The sequence below is a fragment of the Vulpes lagopus genome, chromosome 18, assembly GCF_018345385.1.
Source record: "Vulpes lagopus strain Blue_001 chromosome 18, ASM1834538v1, whole genome shotgun sequence".
NCBI classification, from domain to species: Eukaryota; Metazoa; Chordata; class Mammalia; order Carnivora; family Canidae; genus Vulpes; species Vulpes lagopus.
Window position 1 is genome coordinate 10,688,434 of NC_054841.1, and position 16,314 is coordinate 10,704,747.

The 16,314-nt window shown below is 57.9% G+C and overlaps 1 protein-coding gene across 4 annotated transcripts in view; it reads left to right on the forward strand.

Annotated features, from left to right (window-relative positions):
* The window catches only part of RIPOR3 (RIPOR family member 3), a 72,934-nt gene that overhangs the window by 54,803 nt on the left and 1,817 nt on the right, over window positions 1-16,314 (forward strand). For all 4 annotated transcript variants that reach the window (XM_041733047.1, XM_041733048.1, XM_041733049.1 and 1 more), the window contains 16 exons: window positions 1,612-1,635; window positions 1,945-1,998; window positions 2,596-2,745; window positions 2,877-2,940; window positions 3,238-3,281; window positions 3,427-3,552; window positions 3,634-3,779; window positions 5,248-5,377; window positions 6,697-7,269; window positions 9,984-10,114; window positions 11,029-11,152; window positions 11,805-11,940; window positions 12,358-12,519; window positions 13,016-13,177; window positions 13,663-13,865; window positions 14,982-15,065. In XM_041733047.1, the coding sequence (XP_041588981.1) occupies window positions 1,612-1,635; window positions 1,945-1,998; window positions 2,596-2,745; window positions 2,877-2,940; window positions 3,238-3,281; window positions 3,427-3,552; window positions 3,634-3,779; window positions 5,248-5,377; window positions 6,697-7,269; window positions 9,984-10,114; window positions 11,029-11,152; window positions 11,805-11,940; window positions 12,358-12,519; window positions 13,016-13,177; window positions 13,663-13,865; window positions 14,982-15,065 (2,313 nt within the window). The remainder of the gene's footprint in view (window positions 1-1,611; window positions 1,636-1,944; window positions 1,999-2,595; window positions 2,746-2,876; window positions 2,941-3,237; window positions 3,282-3,426; window positions 3,553-3,633; window positions 3,780-5,247; window positions 5,378-6,696; window positions 7,270-9,983; window positions 10,115-11,028; window positions 11,153-11,804; window positions 11,941-12,357; window positions 12,520-13,015; window positions 13,178-13,662; window positions 13,866-14,981; window positions 15,066-16,314) is intronic.

The window sequence follows — 16,314 nt, forward strand, 5'->3', positions numbered from 1 at the left end:
AACTATAAGGTAGGCAAGTGTCCGAAGGCTCCCACATTCTAGCTGCTTCCATTTCATAGGTGTGCACAGTGAGGCAAGGGAAGGGGTGGCCATGCTGGGGCCACAGGACGGGCTGACGGACATGGGGTCCTGCCTCCCTTGGACGCTGCTGCTTCTCGGCTTCCTGTGCACTTACTTTTCCTTCCAAAGGCTTGAGAACTTTTCTATTTCTTTATAGCTCGGGTGGAGTTTTAGTTCCATAAGTGCACAAGTACAATTTCTCAGAAATGCCTACCTGGGAAGGCACCCGCAGGTCCTGGGATCCTGGGGTCCTGGGATGGAGTCCCACATCGGGCTCCTTGCATGGAGCCTGCTTCTCCCCCTGCCTGTGTCTCTGCCTCTGTGTCTCTCATGAAGAAAGAAAGAAATAAAATCTTAAAAAAAAAGAAAAGAAAGTTTGGTCAACGGTCGCCTTCTAAAAATGCAGTCGCAGTTCACCCCGTCCCAGCTCTTGCTTTTGCTCAGTAGTGAATCTCTGACCTCATACAAATTCCTCCTGGCTCACACAGGGTGACTTAAGCTACGTGGGCAAACCAGGGCCTATTTGGAAATAAAGTTTATCTGCACGTGGCCATGCCTGTCACTGACCTGTTGTGTGCGGCTGCGTCAGCCTACGTGGCACAGACCACACGGCCCCCAAGGCCGAAAGTAGTGACTGGCCTTTATACGAAGATCTGCCCAATCAGTAGGCTCATTCATTTGTCCTTCCTTGCTTCCTTCCTTCCTTTTTTTTTAAATTTTACTCATTTGTCAGAGAGAGACGGAGAGAGCACAAGCAGGAACAGCAGGCAGGAGAGGGAGAAACAGGCTTTCTGCGGAGCAGGGAGCCCAATGTGGGATCGATCCCAGGACCCCGGGACTGAGCCACCCAGGCACCCCTCCATGTGGGTTTTTTTTTTTTAAGATTTTATTTATTTATTCATGGGAGGGGGGGTGGAGTGCAGAGACACAGGCAGAGGGAGAAGCAGGCTCCATGCAGGGAGCCTGACATGGGACTCGATCCCGGGTCTCCAGTATCACACCCTGGGCCAAAGGCGGTGCTAAACCGCTGAGCCACCTGGGCTGCCCTCCATGTGGTCTTCATATTGGCCGCCCCAGGCTGCGAAGCCTGAAACTCCTGGAGTGGGGGTGCTGGCTGCCTCACCACCCCCTCCCTCAGTTCTTCTGGCCATGGCCTAAATCAGCCCCTTGAACAGTCACACTGCAATGGTCCCTTTTTGTCGAGGGCTTGCCGTGTCCTTTACTCTTCATGGCAACCCTATGGGGCAGGTGCTACGTGCTACGAGGACCCCCATTTTACACGAGGAGATAGAGGCTCAGGGATGTTGAGAAGCTGGCCTGGGACACACAGCTGGGAAACAGAGCCAGGCCGACAGGTGCCCCAGGCCCATGCGTTTATCACTCTTCCCGCTCGGCCTGGCCCAGGCCACCGGCTGCAGGCTGCCGAGGAGGGAGTGGCTGCTGGCTTTCTGTCGTTTGAGTTCTGGTGTCCCTGGGATGCAGCCTCACGGGTGTTGGAGGAGCACCACGGGCTCTGACACCTTGTCCCCTCCCCTCTTTTCTACCCCACAGGCTTTCTATTACGATCTGGACAAGGTGAGGGAGACTTGCTGTCTGTTGGGCTTTACGTAAGCAAGGTGGGCCCGGGCTGGGCCCTGCCCGATGAGGGGACCAATGTCGTTGTCACACTTCTAGCTGCTTCCTCAGGCCAGCCTGCAAGAGGGATACCTGAGTTTCCTCCCCATTTTTCAAATGGGGAAATGGGTTCAGCGATGAGCCATCCTCGAGGATGGTGAGGGGCTGGCCTGGCTCCAAGCCTAGTTCTGTGTGTTAGGACCTGGGGCAGGGGGCTGGGGGTGAGGGCTGGGGGCTCTTCTAAAGCACCTTCTCTTTCTCTGGGAGAAGCAAACGCGCTCTGTGGAAAGGCACATCCGGAAGATGGAGTTTCATATCAGCAAGGTCAGCCTGCCTCCTGGAGGTCATGGGCAGTGGGGGGTGGGGTAGGGAGTGGGTTAGCAGGGGAGAGGCCCAGGAGGAGCAGGGACTGCAGGGGCTCGGCCGAGGTCTTAGATGGGAAGACCTCATGCTTCACCTTACAGGGCGAGAAGGAGGAGTCTAACGGCCCCACTGCAGAGATAGGACAGTAGAGGCTCAGGGAGGGATAAGAACGGGCCCAAGGTCCCCCAGCAAGTCCTTTAAGCTTTCCACTCTGCAGCTCTTCCGTGTCCTCGCTGGATTCTCCCGGCAGCCGGGTGGCGGATAGGATAGCACAGACCCCCCCTTTACAGTCCAAGAGTTGGGGGGGGGAGTGAGGCATCCACTCTGGGGCCTGGCCCAGTGGGGCACTGGCTGTGTGCAGGCGGCTGCCAGGCGCTGGGGATACGGAGCGGGTGGGCGACGTGGTCCTGGCCCCAGGCTCATGTTCCACGGGGCAGGGCGCCCAGGACGGCTGCGGCACGGAGCAGGGCTGAGTGGCCTCTCCCAGAGGGGGGGTGCAGGCAGGCCAGGGCCCCCGCGCCTCGGCGTGGCCGGTGCCAGCAGCCGGTGCCTCCGCAGGTGGATGAGCTCTACGAGGGCTACTGCATCCAGTGCCGCCTGCGGGACGGGGCCTCCAACATGCAGAGGGCCTTCTCCGCCTGCCCGCCCAGCCGCGCCTCCCGGGAGAGCCTGCAGGAGCTGGGCCGCAGCCTGCAGGAATGCACCGAGGTGGGGCGGCGGGCGGTGGGCGCCCCGGGGAGCAGCCCTGTGTGCACCCCCCACCTCACCCCAGGGCTGGCGGGGCCTGCGTGCACCCCTCCTCCCTCCTCACCTGGCCCCGGGCTGGGGGTTCTCTGCAGGACATGTGGCTCATCGAGGGGGCCCTGGAGGTTCACCTGGGGGAATTCCACGTCAGGATGAAAGGTAACAGGGCCGAGAGCGCATGCGGCAGCAGGCCCCGGGACTTCTGCCGAGGGTGGGCTTCTGGTCAGAATCTGGGGCTCCCTGCACAACTTTGGGTTTCCACTCACGCGACTTGTGGCCTGAGCCGAGCCCCGTCCCCGAGGTGGGCATAGGGCCCAGGCCCACCCACTGTCCCTCGGGATGGTTTATCCCTCCCTGAGGCTGATGCCCACCCTTGGGCAGCGGCTCCCCAGTGAGGGCCTGTGGTCCCCAGGGCGGGCCAGCCGCAGGGGAGACCAGCCCCCCTCTGTGTTCCAGGCTTGGTGGGCTACGCACGCCTCTGTCCCGGAGACCAGTACGAGGTAGGGCCACCTCCGCTTTGGGCCTTGGGGGGCTGGGAGCGCCGAGAGCCAGGGTCCCACCCCCACCTGGCCGGCAGGGAGGGCCCCAGCAGGTGGCCCAGGGGGCGGGGACCTACCGGGCACCCCTTCTTGACCGCGCCCGCAGGTGCTCATGCGCCTGGGCCGCCAGCGCTGGAAGCTCAAGGGCCGGATCGAGTCGGACGACAGCCAGACCTGGGAGGAGGAGGAGAAGGCCTTCATCCCCACGCTGCACGAGAACTTCGAGATCAAGGTGGGTGGGGCCTGGGGACGGGGCCAGGGCGCCAGGGGCTCGGCTGGACAACATCTGCATCTAGTCCCCTGCCCCTCCCAGGTGACGGAGCTGAGGGGCCTGAGTTCACTGGCAGTGGGCACAGTAACCTGCGACATCACGGACTTCTTCACGACCAGGCCGCAGGTGGTCGTGGTGGACATCACAGAGCTGGGTACCATCAAGCTGCAGCTGGAGGTGCTGTGGAAGTGAGTGGGCCCTCCCCAAGGCCAGCCCCAAACCCACGGGGACTCGACCCAGAGCCGAGGTGGGACCTCGCTGGCTCCCCCTGCTGGCCTGGCCACACCCTAGCACCCATGAGTGGGCGCCCCTGCCCTCCGCCCGCCCCCAGACAGGCTGGAGCCCAGACTCTTCTTTGTAGCCCCTGCCCACCCCCCCTTCCCCCTCCCTTCTCAGTTTTAACTCCCTTCTTACAACTGAAAGACCCGTGCTGGCCAGGACCCCTTCCAGGGCCTCCCGGCCTGGTTCCATGGAGGAGCCGCTCTGCTGCCCAGGAGGGCCCTCCTCGCTGCTCCACCGCCTCATTCCAGCAGGCACAGGCTGAGCACTTAGCCCCTGGACCACAGGCCCCATGGATGGGGACACTCATGAAAACAACCCCTGCCCAGGGTGGGGGCTCTCCATCAGGCGCTGCAGGGGGCAAGGGGCAGAGCTGGTCTGGGGCAGCTGTCTCATCATCTTCTTGGGCCACTCAGTGACCCCCAGGCTTGGTGTCTTGGGGGTAGGGCTCTCTTCCTAGTGTTTCAAGAGAATTCTCTTCAGTTTATTACCCAAGGCAGGTGCCCCAGGAGCTAAGGGATGGAGGCCTGCTTCCTCTGTTCTGGCACTGGCTCTGACCAGTTGGGGCCAGTCTCTCCAGTCTCCTTCCTGGGGTGGGCATCCGAGCCTGGGGTCACTAGATGGTGCTTTCTTCCCAGTGAGCTGGGTGGATTGGGGCAAGGGGGCACCCCCAGGCTCGGTGTCTTCATCTAGTCTAGTGGGGGCTGAGCGCACATCCTTCCCAGGAGGCCCCTCAAGTCTATAGGGTGGTGGGCAGCCCAGCGCCATCCAACTGGAGGCCAGGCGAACCCAAGGATGCCAGCATCCTGCTAGCCCGCAGCTGCCCTGGGTGGCCAGGGAAGGCTCCCCGTGAGGGGCCTGCAGCGTCTGGGCCCCACACAGCAAGAGCCAGGCCTGTGTGCCCAGGTTTCCGTGAGGCAGGCAGGTTACCTGGCCCTCCTGGCTCCCAGGGCAGGCTCAGCGATTCCCAGCCTTACCTGTGACTTGGGCTGACGGAGGTCCTTTAAGAGATAATAGTTCCCCTTTTACAGATGAAGATGAGAGGGATGGTGACATCGTTTACCCAGAAAATGGCAGCACTGAGAGTCCACGGTGCCTCTGCTGAGCTTCCGAGGGGACCACTAATAGAGGCACCACTCACATGCGTGGTGGCCCATGGCTGCCCCTCGCCACCTGGCTAAGGGTCCTCGGGGTGGTGGGAGTGTGAGATGTTCCCAAGGGGGTTGAGAATGGGCACCTGGAGTCCCCAGGCTGTGCCCATGACCCCCCATGACCCCACGAAGCCTCCATTCCCTCTAATAAGTCCCCCGGGCCTGGTCTGTGCTTGTGTCCCCCCTGGGCACTGAGGACACCCTGGCCTTCTCTTCTGTCCTCCAGCCCGTTTGATACTGAGAGCTTCCTGATGTCACCCAGCCCCACAGGCAAGTTCTCCATGGGCAGCAGGAAGGGCTCCTTGTACAACTGGACACCCCCAAGTACCCCCAGCTTCCGAGAGAGGTATTACCTGGTGAGTGAGCCTCCCAGGATGGGGATGCCATGGTCACCCCGGAATTGCGGCTGGGGCAGCTCCCTGGGGGCCAGCACGCGGGGCTGGCCTGAGTGCCTGGTGCTTCTGGGGGTAGCAAGCTCTGGACTCAGCCTCCCTTGTTTTGGGGTCATCCTGAGTGGTTCTCAGTATTTTTTCTTCCTTGCTGTCAGCCCTCCATTCTGGGGGCCTCTGGACTTGGTTCCGGACTTGGCTGGTTCTCCTGGAAGCCTGGAATGCGGTTCTCTGGATGGTTCTATCACTCCAGCCATAGCCTCAGCCTCCAATTTATTTGTTTTAAAATTAAATATATGTTTCTGGTAGGCAATACCTTGACAGAGTGTATAGTAAAACACCTCTTTCCCGTGACCCCCAGAGATCTGGGTCCCTTCCTTAGCGCCGACTGTCGTTGTCCACTTCTTCCATTCTTCCATATTCTGGCCAGGGTGGGCCCAGCATACTTCAGTTAAAAAAAAAAAAAAATCGTATCTGGTCCAGAGTATGGACTCTGGAGCCAGGTGGGCTGGGTTCAAATTCTGTTTATGCCTCTCACCTGCTGTGTGACCTTGGGCAAGTCACTCCACCTCTCTGGCCGTCAGTTTCTGTATCGAGAACTGAAAACGACAGCAGCGCTCTGGTGGGGGTTTGCAAGGATGAAATGAGTGGATTGGTGAGAAGTGCTGACGAAAACAGGTGGCGCTGTAGGAACACGGAGTGTTGCTAGGGGTCTGCCTAGGGGTCGGGGAAGGGGAGCGGCGGAGGGGCAAGTGTGGGCCCATTCGCTTCATTCATTGAGAACTCCGTGGCGGGGTGAGGACGGTGCCCTCAGGGAGCACTGCCTGCCCCAGGGGGTAAGGCCCATGGGCACGTGAGCCAGGAAGGGGGAGGGCACTGATGGGGCAAGGTGGGAGTTACCACCTAAAATAGGGCGCCCAGGGGAAGGACCCCAGGAAAGGTGCCACGTGAGGAAGGACCTGGGGGGACGGGGGCTGTAACCACAATGGCCTGGGGGGGAGGAATGTTCTGGGAAGAGAGCACAGTCACTGCAAAGGCCTTGGGACAGGAAGGTAGGGAGAGCCTGGAGAACGTGGTGGCCGCAGGGCCTGGAAAGGAGTGAGAGGGAAGGACGAGGCGGAAGGGGGCAGAGAGGCTGCAGGGGCCCATCTGCACCTCCAGGCGCCAATCACTCGTGGGGACAGTGTGGGTATTTGGTGCAAGCGTTTGGGGAGGGCAGCCCCGCTGGGGGCCTTGCCCCGGTCCCTGGTGTGGCAGTAAGGCTGGTCCTGTGTCCCCCTCCCCAGTCTGTCCTGCAGCAGCCAGCACCGCAGGCTTTGCTGCTGGGTGGGCCGAGGGCCACCTCCATCCTCAGCTACCTGTCTGACAGGGACCTTCGGGGCCCTGGCCTGCGGAGCCAGAGTCAGGAGCTGCCTGAGATGGACTCCTTCAGCTCCGAGGACCCCCGAGACGCCGAGACCAGCACATCAGCATCCACCTCGGACGTGGGCTTCCTGCCCTTGGCCATCGGCCCCAACACCTCCATTGAAGAGGAGGCCCAGGAGGACCCCCGACCCCTGGGCCTCCTGCCGGAGATGGCCCACCAGGCGGGAGGCCCATTTGTGGAGCAGCCTGGCTGGAGGAATTTGGGAATAGAGGGCCCCAGCCCGCCACGGGGTTCCCCTTTCCACAACCACACAGATCCGGGCAGCCAGACAGACCACGATGAAGGAGAAACCGAGGACGGAGTGGATGGGCCTGGGGTGGCCCTCGAGAGGCCCCTGCAAGAGGTCCTGGATTTACTGAGGTCCGCGGACCCCACCCAGCCCCAGCTGCGGGAGCTGGAGTTCCAGGTTCTCGGCTTCAGGGACCGGCTGAAGGTAGGTTTATTCATCGAGGGGCGGCAGCCCTGCTCTACTAGTGCCTAACGAGTGGCAGTGGTCCCTGGGGGCAGCCAGCCTGGGCCGGCACCCTGGCCTCACCCCCGTGTGACCCAGCTGGGCAACGTCTCCCCTCTGGGCCTCAGTCTGCTCATCTGTCCAGTGGGGAGAACAGTCGCCCTCACTGGCTGGGAGGAGGATAATAAGAGGAAGTCGGGCATCGGGGCAGATAACCTGCTCCACGTCTGGCCAAGAACCTGGGCCCATCAGACATCTTCTGACCCCGGGCAGGTGGGGCTGTTCAGTTCCCGAATCTGGGGTGTGTTCAGGGTCAGAGCCGGGGCCGTAGAAGACCCCGCGCAGCTGCACACCCTTCCCTGAACCTGCTCCTCGCAGGGCCTGTGGCAAGGGCCGTCCTCGGGTGCTGGCCTGGGCGGATTATTGGATTTTTCCTGATTACACAACTTCAAATGCATGGATGATAAAATGTGTAACGCCGGTACCTACTTCACATCTGATTTATGAAACTACCGTCTTTTGTGTAGGACACACTGGCACTGAGATAGTTTCCTGGTTCTCTTTAAAAATTATGTGGGGGCATTTCAGGGTTTAAAATGGGCCCAGCTGGGCAGCCCCAGTGGCTCAGTGGTTTAGCGCCGCTTTCAGTCCAGGGCGTGATCCTGGAGACCCCGGATCCAGTCCCACGTCGGGCTCCCTGCATGGAGCCTGCTTCTCCCTCTGCCTGAGTCTCTGCCTCTCTCTGTGTGTGTCTCTCATGAATAAATAAATAAAATCTTTAAAAAATAAAATAAATAAAAAATAAAATGGGCCCAGCTGCCGTGTTGAAGTGCAGTCTAGTGCTCCCGAGTGCAGGGAGGCTGTGCTGGGCCTCACGGAGAGGATGCATGTGTGAGCTCAGCGTGGTTCAAGCACGGGTGACAGAGCTGTGGGGGCCTGAGGTCAGTGCCAGTGAATCATCCGTGTAAATTCAGTAAAGTGTCTTCAAACAGAAACACATATAAAACAAGCTTCTGTGTTGATGGGCTGATGAAAATGTCGTGACCAGGGGCTTAATCTCTGCACTTCTAGGAGTGACGGTTTGGCACATCTCGAATAATGAGGAACCGCCTCCGTGTGTGTGGGTGTGTGTGTGCGCGTGTGTATGTGCAGATATATGCAGACACACTTTTTTTTTTCTATCAGGCAAGGCGTAACTGGCCTTGTTATTTCCTTGTAACTCAAGACTTCCTTTTTTTTTTTAAAGATTTTTAAAATTTTATTCAGGCCCTTATTTTTTATTCATAAGACACAGAGAGAGGCAGAGACACAGGCAGAGGGAGAAGCAGCCTCCACGCAGGGAGCCTGATGCGGGACTCGATCCCAGGACCCTGGGATCCCGACCAGAGCCAAAGGCAGACGCTCAACCACTGAGCCACCCAGATGCCCCAACTCAAGCCTTTCTTGAGTGGGCTCGACTCTTGGGAGCCTAGTTCTGGCTTTCGAGGCAGCGTCTGCTCAGGCAGCCTGCGTGCACTTTGTTTGGGATGAGGCCTGGGTGTGCCGGGATGGGGACCGGGTGAGCCCTGGAGTCCTGCCATGTACTGAGGAGGCCAAAATCTCCAGGAGTAGATTTCTAGATGCCGAGGAAGGGACCTGCCCTTGGGAGACCTGACCAGTGGCAGGAGCTGTGGCACCACCACGCTCTCCCACCCCTGCCAGCCAGGAGGCGCCTCCAATGTCTTCTCCCTCCTGCATTTCCCTGGGAGAAGACACTTGGGGGTGTCTAGGGGGGGCCAGTTGGTGAAGCCAAGCATCTGCCTTCACCTCTAGTCATGATCCCAGAGTCCTGGGATCGAGTCCCACATCAGGTTCCCTGCTCAGCAGTCCACTTCTCCCTCTGCCCCTCCCCCTGCTCTTGCTCTCTCTCTCTCTCTCAAATGAATAAGCAAAACATTTTTTTTTTTTAAAGAATACTTGAAATCCAGAGGCTCATCTGGCAGCCTCTGAGACGTTTGGTCTGACCCATACCATCTCTTTTTTTTTTCAATACCATTTAAAAAAAAAATAATTTGGAATTAGCTGTCAATATTTAAAAACTGGCAGCTTTCCACAAAAATCTAGGTTTCCAGCTTTTTTTTTCTTTTTCTTTTTCTTTTTAGAAAATTGAGGGGATCCCTAGGTGGCTTAGTGGTTTAGTGCCTGCCTTTGGCCCAGGGTGTGATCCTGGGGTCCTGGGATCGAGTCCCACATCAGGCTCCTGCATGGAGCCTGCTTCTCCCTCTGCCTGTGTTTCCGCCTCTCTCTCTCTCTCTCTCTCTAATGAATAAATAAAATATTTTTTAAAAAATTGAACTCTCTAGCAACACTCAAGTGGCAGGTGTCCGCTGGAGCAGAGCAGCAGCCTGGCTTCTTGGGGGAGGGCACACGTTCTCCTGCTCCCCACCCGGGGTCACTCGCTCACTCCTGTTTCTTGCCCTGTCCCTGTGGGTGTCTGTGAGCTGGGTGAGGCCCTTCAGATCTGTGTCCCTTGTGCTCTCGAGCCATACCTTGTCACAGGCTAATTGGGAGGGACCTCAAGGAGCACCGCACCCCGTGCCCGGCCTGGACTTGGGTGATTGCACTTGGGCAGCCGAGGCTCGCACCCTGCCCGTGAGCCGGAGCCTGTCAAGGTCCGGTGGGCTGTCTGCCCTAAGGTCTCCCCGCTCTGTCCACAGCCCCGCGGAGCCCGCCAGGAGCACGCCTCTGCCGAGAGCCTGATGGAGTGCATCCTGGAGAGCTTCGCCTTCCTCAACGCTGACCTCGCCCCACAGGAGCTGTCCCTGTTTGGGGGCTGCCAGGGTCTCCGGTAAGTGCACCCTCCTCCCAGCACTGACCCTGGGGACCAGCCTTAGTCCATGCCTCCTGTTGCCTCCTGGCCTATGGCTTCCCCTGCCCTGGGCCCCATCTGTCCTGCCCCCTCACCCCTGCATGCCCACTGCCCGGCACAGAGCAGCCTGTATTGGCCACCGAGTGAAGGACAGTCCCCCAGCAGGGTCCTGAGCTTTGAGCAATGTGCTGTTTTTGTTTTTATCTTAAAAAATGATAAGGTCCATGGTAGGACCTCTGTACTCTTGCCTCACCAACGGGCAGCAGTGAGCCGTGCTCCCTATTCTTCTGCACAACCTCACCTCCGACACCAACTTCCTTCTTGGCTAAGCATCCCCCGCCTGCCCCACTCACGCCTGGCTCTGGTACCAAATCTCAGCAGCCGCCAGAGGATAAACAGTACTCTGTCTCCTCCTCTCACGATCCCATGGGGAGGGGGTGGCTCTCCCACCTGACATTCCAGGGTCCCAGTGTCCTCAGGCCTTAGGCTCAGCTCCTACCATGAAGCCAACACGATGCCAGGCATTCTGGCTGGCAGGGTCGCACTTACACGTCACTGCCCTGAGCTCGGTATTCCTCTCCCCACTTTACAGATGAGTAAACTGAGGCGGGGGGCAGACCTGTCCAAAGGGATGGAGCTCAGGATTAATTTGAACTTCTGACTTCAGATCGCTCACCTGGGGAGGTGTCTTCCGCTCCCCCCATCGCAGCACCTGTTTTGAGTTGGCTTTTGCTGCTTTTCCTCTTGGTTTTCTCCTTGGTATAACTCTGTCTCCCTGGGACCTGCAGCAGGCCTCCCTGACCAGCTCTCTCCAAGGAGGGAGGGTTTCTTCTACTCTCGGAGGGAGCTGAGCTAACTGGAATAGTCACCTGCTTCTTTTTAATCCAACTCAGAAAGGACAGGACCCCGCCCCCACCGCCATCTCGGAAGGTGTCATCCAGGGAGCTCACGGCTGGCACCCCGGAGCTGGACAGGTTGCTCATGGCCCACCTCCAAGTCTGCAAAGCTCTGCTGCAGGTGGTTAAGGGATGTGGGGGGGGGGGGCAGTTTGCTGGGAAGCCAGGTTGCAGGTTGGGGGTTGGCAACCCTCTTTGAGAAGAACTGATCTTGACGGTGGTGGTGGGGGTGGGGAGCACGGTGCAAGGAAGAGAGACCCCCCCCACCCAAGAGCCAGTGAGACTCCAGGAGATTCCTCTGAACAGTCACGTGGCTCTTACGCATCCCAAGTGCTCTGAACCAAAAGCAGTGGCTGCGACTCTTTCAGTTGCAGATGCCAGAACTCCAATCCAAACTGGCTCAACCAGAAGGAGGTTTTTGGCTCACAGAATTGAAAGGCTTAGGGGCAGGCTTCAGGCCCAGCTGGATCCGGGGTTTCAAATGTCATCATAACTGGGTCTCTCTCTCTCAGCTCTGCTTTCCTGTGTTGGCTGGCTCCACTTCTAGGCAGGCTAGCCTTTTCTGGTGGCAAAGGTGGCCCCGGGCCACAGCCTGCATCCTAGCATCTCACCTTGGCGAATCGGAATCCCCAGATGACAATCAGGGAACAACCATCAGCATAGAAAGGATGGGCCAGGGGGAGGGCGGTGGCTAGGTGGGAGCTGCAGTCGTGACTGTCGACCTCAGAGGACACCTTCTGCCCTAACCTGGAGCATCGTGGGCTGCTTTCCAGAAACTGGCCTCCCCTAATTTGTCGAGGATGGTCCAGGAATGCCTTCTAGAAGAAGCTGTCCAGCAAAAGCAGGTTCTGGAGATGCTTTCTGTGCTGGATTTTGAGAAGGCCAGCAAGGCAACATCCATTGAAGAAAGTAAGTAACCGCCCAGCACCCACAGGCTGCTCTTGGAATGGCATCAAGTGATGGGCTTCGAAGCCCGGGGGAGCCTCATCTTCCTTCCTCGGGTCCAAAGTTAACTGGAGCCCAGGGGGGTATGAGCTGGGGCGGTGGCTGGGCTGTGCCCTGACACACACACTGTGGGGCTAGCAAGGGAGGCCACAGAGCCTTGGAGTCAGCGGCACATGCTCTTTGGGCCTTCCCAGCTGCCGTGAGGACTGGGGGGAGAGGCCCAGGGCACGCAGGCACAGCTGAAGCTGCCTGTCCTGCGGGCCCCCTGGATGTGGGAGGGGAAGCTGTCACCCCTCACCCCCCGACCTCCCAGGCCTTAGCGCGGGAGGAGCTCTTTGGGCCTCCACCACCTCCAGTCGGGTCCTGCCCCGGGCTTTCTAGTCGTTGCGCAGGCCGCTCGGAGGAAGGGGTGCCTGAGGCTGTGGAGAGGGTGCACGGAGCCCGGCAGGGTGCTGTCCTGCCCCGCCACGATGCTGCTGAACCAGCTCAAGAAAACGTTCCTGCACAGAGTCCGCGGGAAGTACCCGGGACAGCTGGAAATAGGTACCCCTGCGCCCCCCCCGCTTTCTGCCCTGCCTGCGCCCCCATGTCTCATGGCACTGGAGGGGGGACAGGATGGGTCTGCGAAGCCCCGAGGCCGTCCACGTTAGCCGGCTGGGCCGCTTTTGGGCAGGCAGACAGCGCAGCTCCCACCAGAAGCTTATAGGGGTTCGGGCAGCACGTTGGGGAAAGTAGGCCGGACTCCCCCTCGGAACACAGAGCGGCTTCCTCTGCCAACGACCGAGGGGGACACCTGTACGCCCTCGCCGTGGCTCTGGAACGCGTGCAGCTCCACGCAGCGCCCGGCTGCTGCTCGGCTGGAGGGTTCCCCAGCCCCGGGCCCTGAGAACCCCCGCTGCAGCCTGCTCCGGCGGGCAGAGGTGGCTCCAGCGGGGCTCCCCCCACGCCTTTACCTGACCCAGCCGTGCCAGGCCGAGAAGCTCCTCGGGGCTCCGGGGAGCTGTCTCTAGAGCTCACGGCCTCCTCCCGTGTCTGCCAGCGTGCAGAAGGCTCCTGGAGCAGGTGCTCAGCTGCGGCGGGCTGCTCCCCGCAGCCGGGCCTCCCGAGGAACAGACGGTCACCTGGTTCCAGTTTCACGGCTACCTGCAGAGGCACAGTGTCTCTGACCTGGAGAAGCACTTCGCCCAGCTCACCAAGGAAGGTAGGGGCTGGGACGGTGGCCTCAGAGCAACGTCGTGAGCACGAAGGACTATCCGTCCGTGGGGCCATCTCCTGGCTCTCTGGAAGCCAGTTTCTCGGAGCCACTGTACCTTTCTCGGAGCCACTGTACCCTCTGGCTGTTCTTTCGAGAACCCAGATTTAATGAGATGGCATGTTCAGCCCATGTAGTAAAACCAGCTCCCAGGGAAGGCTTTACAAAGCACGGGGGTTAGAGCTGGATAGGAGGGTGACGCACGGCTGGCCAGAGTCCTTGCAGCACGGGCTGAGGTTTTATTAATTTTCAGGGTGTATTTGATCCCTTGCTAGGCCTTCTAGGGAGTCCAGGAGGCCCCTTTGGAAGCAATCCAGACTGAGCCTTGGTGATCGCACCGGCTTGCTCTGGGATTTGCTTCCCCCTGGCTCCTGGCAGTGGCCAAAAGACCAGACCGCAATCGGAGGGACCCCGCGCCCACTTCTCTCTTCCAGTAACACTCGTCGAGGAGCTGCAGTGTGCGGGGCAGGGCAAGGCGGTCAGGAAACTGCAGGGGAAGCGGCTGGGCCAGCTCCAGCCCCTGCCCCAGACATTGAGGGCCTGGGCGCTGCTCCAACTGGACGGGACCCCACGAGTGTGCAGGGCAGCCAGCACTCGCCTGGCCAGTGCAGCCAGGAACAAGAGCTTTCGGGAAAAGGTATGGCGTGAGGACGGGAAGGGACAGCCCCCTGGCCACATGTGTGTTTTGGGGAAGTAGGTTTTCTCAGAAAAATACAAAGGAGAGAGGGATGTTTTGAAGGGGGCTGCACATGCACTGCAAGGGCTTATTGTTTAAGATTTTGGTTTTTTAAGTAATCTCTATATCCACGCTTACAACCCTGAGATCAAGCGTTGCATGCTTTACCAACTGAGCTGGCCAGGCACCCCAAGAGGTTTTGGTTTAGGGATGCTCCAGTGGCATGAACACCGCCCTTCTCCCACCGCGGCCCTGGGCAACACCAGCCCTGGGAGGGATCTGGGCTGGACCGGGCTGGGCTGGGGCTGCCAGGCCACCACTTGAGGAGTCCACAGAACCTCCCGCCACGGCCTTACCACCTCCTTCATCCTGGTGCTTCCAGCACAACATATCTGTTTGGTCTGAGATGTCAGTTGTGTGTAGAATGTTTTTTTCGGATTCTCATGGTCATCTTCATTTACTTTCAACTAATGTCTGTTGATCTGCAAACCAAGAAATTGGACCCCTATGCCTCTTAGGTTTCTGGACCTGTGACTATCCGAGAATTAAGGTGGAGAAGGGCAATACTGAGGCCTTACTATGGTCTCTTGGGTCACCCCACGGCCAAGTGCATCCTCACGTGCTTCCCAATAAGCCTGTACAATGCTGTGAAGCCGGTGCCAGCTCTCTCCCAGCTGAGGGGGCCGAGGGGACAGGGCTGTCGCTGTGACTGGGAAAGGGTGTTCCCAGGGCCGCCTCCCGCTGTGCACCCAATTCTTCGGCTGGCCCTGGCCAGACACCTGATTTCTCTGATGCAGTGTTTTATCTAGGTTTGGGAAATATTATTAGACAAAAAGCTTTCTTCACTTTGATTAGCATCAGCCCAGGGACCAGTGTTTTTAGAGGGAAACCTAAACACTGCGGCAGATACTCTGAGATGGGGTGCACCTGGCCCAGAGATGAATAGATCAGGGCCTGATTTTTGTTTAGAGAAAGGTAAGCAGGGCGTGACTTCCTGCCAGCACCGGGAGGACTGGCCATGGGCACTGTGGACTTGGCTGGCCCAGCCCCCCCATTCACAGCCACCTTATTCCCCAGGCTTTGCTCTTCTACACTAACGCCCTGACCGAGAACGATGCAAAACTCCAGCAGGCCGCGTGTGTGGCACTCAAACACCTCAGGGTAAGTCTAACCTTCCTCGCAGAAAGAAGCCTGCTTGTGGTTAATGTCAAAGTTAATTAAAAAAAAAATTCATTCGAAAATTATTCCACTGGGACTCCCCCCCTCCCCCAAAAAAAGGTCCCCAAAGAGCTCGTTTTAGAGGAGCAGACGTCAAATCCACCAGCAGAGGCCCCTCAACAGTTGTCAAGGAGCATTTGCTCGGGCTCTGCTTGAATAAGCAGGTAGCCCCGGGGACACCTTCTGAGGTCTTGGATTCTACGTTTGATTATGCTCAATTTAAAAATCTCTAAAAGCACAATTAGCTCATTGTAGGAAAAAAAAAAAAGTGTAAAATACAGGAACGTAACAGTTACCCATCATCCTGATACTTAGCAGAAACTACTGTTGGCATTTTGCTGTTATTTCTTTAGTTTGTGGGTGTGTATGAGCATTTAAAATTGTTAGTCATGCTAATAAATACAATTTAAAAATAGTGGTCAAAAATAGGAACTCTTAGCGGCAGACTGGCAGTTCTTTAGAAGTCTCTATGAAGGGGCTGTCTTAGTTAATTGATTCCCCCACTCTAGAAAATTGAGGTTCATTATCCTTTTTTTTTATTGTGGTGTCATTATGAACATCGTTGTGCACAAAGCCTTTACAAAATATATGGAGCTCTGAATGATTTCCTTAGGTTGAACCCTCTACAAAGTGTGCCTCTAGGTCAGAGAATATGAAACTTTTGGAGACTCCTGATACAGCTCACCCACTTACACTCCCAAAAACAGATGTGAGAGGATGTCCACCTTGCCTCAACCTCACTTGCATCTGGAACTCTCATTTAAAAAAAAAAACAAAAAAACCCCTCTGCCAATTTGCTAGATGAAAAAGAGATTACACTCATCCCATTCATTCTGGAAAGAACCAAAGGGAAATTCTAGGAGGACCATCTGGTTATACTCAAACAACCAGAAAGGAGGGTAGAGGTGGGTGCCCTTGTAGAGGAAGCTGAAGTGCACTCTAGTCCTTGGCCCTGGAGGAGAGAGCAACGAGTGTCAGCTGCACCCACATCTGGGTGCTGACTGATGTTCTCACAGTCTGACCAGGAGGGGAGGGTTAGGAGAGAAAGGACGATTTAGGAAGGTCCAGAGGGAAGCAGGTCTTGTTTTTAAGATAGGCCGGCTCACTAGCAGGTGGCAGGATTGAAAAGGAGAGGCACTTCCAATGGCACTTCTGATGAATTTAAGGCCATGTAAGAAAACTGTAAGCCTTT